This window comes from Egretta garzetta, unplaced genomic scaffold (genome assembly GCF_000687185.1).
Source record: "Egretta garzetta isolate BGI_Z169 unplaced genomic scaffold, ASM68718v1 scaffold304, whole genome shotgun sequence".
NCBI classification, from domain to species: Eukaryota; Metazoa; Chordata; class Aves; order Pelecaniformes; family Ardeidae; genus Egretta; species Egretta garzetta.
The window spans coordinates 9,971-16,487 of NW_009259421.1; the positions used below are offsets into that span (position 1 = coordinate 9,971).

At 49.3% G+C, this 6,517-nt stretch overlaps 1 protein-coding gene across 1 annotated transcript in view; it reads left to right on the forward strand.

Moving 5' to 3' along the window:
• The window catches only part of RGL1 (ral guanine nucleotide dissociation stimulator like 1), a gene marked incomplete at its 5' end in the record, with an annotated part of 12,979 nt that extends 7,971 nt beyond the window's left edge, over window positions 1-5,008 (forward strand). The window contains 4 exons of the mRNA XM_035892458.1: window positions 1,862-1,956; window positions 2,338-2,500; window positions 3,842-3,956; window positions 4,619-5,008. Coding sequence (XP_035748351.1) covers window positions 1,862-1,956; window positions 2,338-2,500; window positions 3,842-3,956; window positions 4,619-4,806 — 561 coding nt within the window. The remainder of the gene's footprint in view (window positions 1-1,861; window positions 1,957-2,337; window positions 2,501-3,841; window positions 3,957-4,618) is intronic.
• Window positions 5,009-6,517: the final 1,509 nt, after the last annotated feature.

A 6,517-nucleotide genomic window follows, 5' to 3' on the forward strand; every position in this document is an offset into this window, starting at 1 on the left:
ACAGTCTGAGCCTTGTTGCCAGCGTAAATAGCCTGCGAGAGACTGTCGACACTGCAGGCAGGCCCTAGATGCTTGCCTAACCCTGTTGGTCTTGACTAGAACATTGCTTTTAGTGAAATGGAGAGACCCTAGGAATAAATGTGTAAAAATGGAAGCAATTCAGTCAGGATTTTTGCACAGCCTATGTTGCAAAGATACAAAGCAGACTGAAGTTCTTCCCTGAAACCAGATCTTCTTGTGGAGCCGGGCAGTGGTTTTGGTTTAGGTGAGGAGGCCCTGGAGAAGCACGAGGTTTAGTTTTCTTTCAGTCCCTCATTGTGCTTTTTGAGAGGGATGGGGCAGGCTAGCAGCGTTTCTACCGTGGAGCCTGTGGGAAGTGCAGTGAGGAGCCCGAGCGCCACACTCGCAGATGGCGGCGCTTCCGTCCGGCACGTGGCAGCGTGACATCAGCAGTGACATGGACGAGAGGATTTATAAGCCCCTACGAACAAACCCAACTGAAACAGGAGACAGGATCAGCTGAGGAGGAGGAGTAAGATCAACAGCTAGTCATTTCCTCCTCGAGTATCTCCAGTCTGATGAGTTACCTGCTGTTAGCAGCCTGCTGCTGTGTTCATCGCGCTCAGTCAGCTGTGTGCACTAGTGCCAGCGCTGCAGAGTCCTGGGGCAGGGAGAGCAGCTGCAGTTGACCAGGTGATAGGTAAGGTCAGAGCTCGCCAGCCCTGCGGGTTTGACCTCCCGTGAGCTCCCTGCTGCCAAGACGAACGCCTCGCCTTGGCTCCGTGTAATTCCACTGGGGAAGTTGGTGTGCAGCGCAGCGCAGTGCCGCTGCACCTCCTGCTGCACGCCAGCTCACGCCTAGCACAGGCAGCCAGTGTCTTACACAAAGGCGCTAAACCAGCGTGCCCGGGAATCCCGTGTTTTGCAGAAAAGGCAAAGCCCTGCGCGCTGGCAGCTGGGACACCCCACAGCAAAATGAGCGCAAGGCTGAAGCTGTGAGTGTTCACGCTGAGAGCCGATGGGCCGGGCATGTGCTGACACCGTCCAGAAAGACAAACTGTAAAGGCAGGAAACCAGCAGAAGGGATCTGATGGGTGGGGTCCACAGGGACGACTTTCCTACAGACTCTTCCCTTTTGAACTAAATTGGGTTAACTGTACTGTTGAAGCCCTCTTTAGGGATGTGAAGAGCATTATATTGGGGTTTCGCTTACGGCTATTTTAAATTAAATTGTACTAGATGTTCTTAGGTCAAATGAAGCCCGAGGTCCCAGACGCTGGCATCCATAAATGGTTTAAACCGTTTAGCTGGAACAGTTGTTACAGTGATTTCGATACGCAAGGGGGAGCGGGAAGATCCTCCCGGCAGTTTTTGAGCAAGGCAGATGAAGGGAAAGGCAAACCCCTGAGCAGCAGGGCAAGTAAGGGGGCAGTTTCCATCGAGGAAAGAATTTTCAAGGAGAAGGGGCAGAGGGGAGGCGTATGCGTGTTTTCACCCCGGTCTAGCTCCCGGGTAAAGGCTCCGACCTGGTGCAGGAGCAGCTCTGCTGGGTCCCCATCCCCGGCTGGTCGCCCACAACCTGGTTCTGTTCGTTGTGCCTGCTGCCACCTCCTGGCCTGCTTTTGCTGAGAGGCAAGAGCAAGCAGCACTGGAAATAAGTTTTCATTAAAATGGTGAAAATAATCAAGTGGCGTTCACTTTTTCGGGAGGCAAGGAATACCCCTGCCAGCCTGCTGGACAGCGTGCAGGTGGCTGAGGCTTTGTATGTGCCTTGTGCTTTCTCCAGTTTCCTCCAGAATGACGCAGAGATACACAAAATGTCCAGTTCAGGACACTGTTTTTCTTTCTTTCCGTTGTGTAGCTCTCTGAATCCTCCTCCTCCTCGTGTTCCTCCACCCATTCCACGGACACATCTTCCTCGGGGGTGTCATCTTTAGTCTCCTCCCCACCTTTGCTGTCCACTAACGCCAAGAGCACTGACACTGCCAACGCCAAGAGCACCAACTCCGACAGCGCCAACACCAAGAGCACTGAGAGCACCGGCTCCAACAGTGCCAGCGCCGACTCCGGCTCCGACAGCGCCGACGACAAGAGCGCTGGTGCCGGCTCCAACAGCACCGACGCTGACTGTGCCAAGAGCGCTGATGCCAACAGTGCTAGCGCCGACTCCGATGGTGCCGATGCCGACAGTGCTGATGACAAGAGCACCAACACCAACTCCAGCAGGGCCGGCTCCGACAGCGCTGACACCAAGAGCGCCAACAGTGCCAACTCCAATAATGCCAGCACCGACTCTGTGAGCGCCGACTCTGGCTCCGACAGTGCCGACGCTGACAGCACTGACGCTGACTCCAACAGCGCCGGCTCCAAGAGCTCTGTCTCTGTGACACCCATTACCTCAAAAGCACTGCCTGCTATTTACAACCATCAGAACAAAGATATGTGCATCATCCGGATTAGCACTGAAGACGACAATGGCAATATGTACAAGAGCATCCTGGTGAGTGGTATGGAACAGCAAAATACTGTTATTGGTGGTGACGTTTTCATCCACAGTGACTTAAACAAATGGCGCTTTTAGTTTTGAAAACACCTATTCACCGAGCCAACTAATCAAACCTGGCTTGAAAGGGAAAATGGCAAATGTTACAATTCAAACTATGTGGAACATGGTGTGAATGAGAGGTTTGAAAATAGCATCCTTCTGGAAGATTCAGGTCTTGAAATTAAAGCTTTTGTTTTATCAACAAGTTCAAAGTGAAGCATTCTGAGCAAGTGCAGGCTTTCCTGCTCCTGCCCTTCTGCTAGCACTAGCTGTTTTTTCTCGAGCTCAGAATTTGTGTGCAAGTTTTGACATAAGATGCCATGTGCCAAGTTTTGCCTGGAGAAGCTTTCCCCAGGAGCTGGTTTCTGGAAACAGGGAGCTGTACGGGAGGAAGCTGACAAGCCCTTTAATTACACAGCTTCTCTCTGTGGCAAAGGATGCCAGACCAGCAGCAACCAGCATTCGGGTGTTTCCCTCAATGTTGGTTCCACAGAGGGATTCTGTTAGTGCTGGGCCAATGGCTGAGGGAGTGCAGGGCCTGTGCTGGACTGTGGGCGACGTGACTCGCCTGCAGACGACCTCTGCAGATACCTGGCGGAGACTCAGCTGCTGAGCAAACACTTCCAGTCCCTCAAGGCCTGGGGGAACAAGCACACAGGCTGGGGTGGGGTGGGTGGGTAGTTCTTAGCACGTTTAGCTACCTTATAGATTTTAACGGTCTGACCTCCACAAATTGCAGAGCCATTCCTCCAGGGCCTGACAAATTTGGCTACTGGCAAGACAAATCTTCCTTTTGACTGCACAGGGCTCTGGAGGGAGCCCTGGGTCTGCTCCGGATGTGTAGCATTTCCACAGCAGACAGTAAACCCAGTTACAAGGCCAAAAATCTTTGCAGGACGTCAAAGAAAGTATTTAGCACAGAAGATTGCAGATTAATTGGTGTCTGCAAACAACAGATGGGGCAGCTATTTATGTGGACTTTTATGGCTAGTGAGAACAACATCTCATCTCAAAGCGCTTGCTCAGGAGAGTAGACACTGTGATTTACTGATGTCTCTTCTAGTACAGTATCTGTCGCCTTGAACTAAAGCAGCACCACCACCACCAAATGTCACAAATACCATGGGTTTAGTATCTAGCAGTACCTACCACTTCGTTACTGGCCCATCATGTTTTTTTCTCTGAAATGTTTTTCAAGACCAAGTGGTCTGCAGACAGGCAGGCCTTTGCTAATTATATTAAATCATTACACAGAGTGAATAAGCAGAATCTCTCACTGCAACTCTATCTTCCCAGCTAACTAGCCAAGACAAAACTCCTGCTGTGATCCAGAGAGCTATGTTGAAGCACCACCTGGAATCTGATGCAGCTGAGGATTATGAGCTTGTACAGGTCCTCTCCGAGAACAAAGGTAGGGAAGCACAACTCTGCTGCTGCTTGAAAAGAAAAGTTCTGCTGGATTTTGAAGGAAAGAGTAAAATGTGGAGCAATGTTAGAAATGCCACGGACATATTGTCACAGCTGCCAGTGAGAATAACCCCCCTTGATAACCGGTGCACGGGGATGATTTATCATGGCCTGTCAGCACATCGCTTTATGCAGGCAGAGCGCGCTCCTGGGTTGCCAGATAGACCTTCCTACGTGCACTGCGATGCAGGGCTATCGACCCTGCTTGCAGCTGCTCTCTCCCCCTGAGCAGTCTGCCACAGGGGTCAGGCGGCAGGGTACGACCTCCCGGGGGGTCAGGGCAGGCCCGGATCCTACAGCTGTCATGGGGCCCTGCAAACAGAGCTGGGAGAGGCTGCCAGGGCCTCTGCCAGGCTGGATGTGGTCTGGGTTTGGCTTCCACCTCCTGCCCTCTGCAACACTGCTCCCCCGTTTTTGTGGGACAGCTGCTGTGGGTGCCGCCCGACGCAGCGTGGGCTGAAGAGGCACAGCAGAGCAAGGAAAGGGGCCCAGCACTGCCTGGCCGTGTACGCTCAGTCTGCTCACCCGCTCCCTGTTCTCTCCTGGCTTCCCTTCTGCTCTGTGCAATATTGCAAACTAACACTTGCTCTGGTCCCTCTGTTGCAGAGCTGGTGATCCCTGGCAACGCCAATGTGTTCTACGCCATGAACAGCCACGCAAACTTCGATTTCATCCTACGGAAAAAAGCTTCAGCCAATGGGCAGGTGAAAATGAGGAGCCGCTGCAGCCTGACACTCCCTAGAACTGCCAAATGGGGGTGCTGGAGCAACAGGCCCAGCAAAACCGCAATGTGAAGGAGACACGGCGACAGGGAGTTGAGAACTGTACTTTTGCTACCATCCAGCATTGCACAATCACAGCAGATGAATGTATCAGTATTCAACTTTGAAAATATTTGAGGCTGAAATGGAAATTGAACATTTGATAGGCCTACAGCCGGAGTTCTCCTCCCTTGTAGCCAGATACGGACATGGATTTACAGGATTGTTTGTTTGGTTGTTGTTTGGGTTTTTTTGGTTTTTTTTTTTGTTTTTTTTTTTGTTTTGCACATTAGCCTAGAAAGGTAAGACCCCCTATTAGAGGGGAAAAGGGGCCTGCAACATTTGTCTTAAGAGCACCACACAAGCCAACTCTTTTTGTGAGAAAACATTTTCCCTTTGTGCCAGTATTACACAGAAAAAGAACGTCTCGATTTATTTTTATAAAACTGGAGAAGAACAGTTTCAATACAACTCTGCGTGAACCAAGAAGGACATCCCAGCCAGCCTCCAGGTGACTGATGCGGACATTGTGGGTGAGCCAAGTGCCACTAGTGGTTGCTGCCTCCAGGAGGCATTTGCATTCACAAAAAAGCAGGGTGGGTACGTCCCCAAAACACTCATTGTTGGAGACAGCAGAAACTGCAAGCTTGTGTATTGCTTTCACACAGCTGGCAAACTTTTTTGCACTTGTTCCACGCCAGAAGATTACCTGTTTTGGATATATTTTTTTTCCAAAGAACTCTTAAAAAAATGGACTGCACTTGCTTTTGGATGAATGTCATGGTTTGTTCATGAACAAGGTAAACAAACACTACTTGTCGGGATTTAGGTCTTGTCTTAATGCCACTACAGGGTGGGTTTCCTTTACTTTGCTAAACCATTGAACAGAAATCAATGCCTTTTGCGTGTACTCTGAAATGCCTGATGTACCTCTTCATAATGTGCAATCACTCTGCAAGAGCAAAACTGCTAACTCATGTTTTCATTCATGAGGGGCAACTACATGACCTTTGATTTTAAAACTGGGTAGCGAGAGGAGAGCGCTAGGTTTTAAGCATTACCCCAAGCAACCAGTGGTTTTTATGTACTTGTAGCATTGTTACGCATAATCTACAGGCACCTCCCTTGCTCTTTACATATATCCTTTAAATGAATTTGCTGACATGGCACATCCTTTCAGCTGGAATAAAGAATTCAGCTGAAATAAAGAATGTAATCATCTGTTCTCTGTGAAACTTTTAAATAACATGCTACTTGAGTCTTTTCCCAAAACACAGGCATCCTTGAAAGGATAGTTACAGTTTTTATTTTAAAAAGCCATAAATGAGACATTGGATTGTAAGCAGCCCTTACTGAACAGGCTGTCTTTCAGATATACATTAGTATTAGTTATAAAATTCAGTATTTGAGTTTATCTTACATGCCTCTTTCAGATACATTAGTATTGGTTATAAAATTCAGTGTTTATTTTACGTGCCTCGCCCATTTTCTCCCCTAGTTCTGTAGCACTAATTTTCAAAACTGGGCTCGGGTTACACCGATGATCAGTTATTGTCCGATAAACTCCCGATGCAAACAATGCTGGGTTGTCCTATCTTTTACACTACACAAAGATTTATCGCCGCTGTTTACAAGTAGCACCATGCAGGCCCTAGTCTGAATAGGGTAGGAACTCCAATTCTATTTTCGGGGAGAGCGTGAAGATGTTGAGTTTGCAACTGAGCCTTAACCTTTGCCCAGAGGT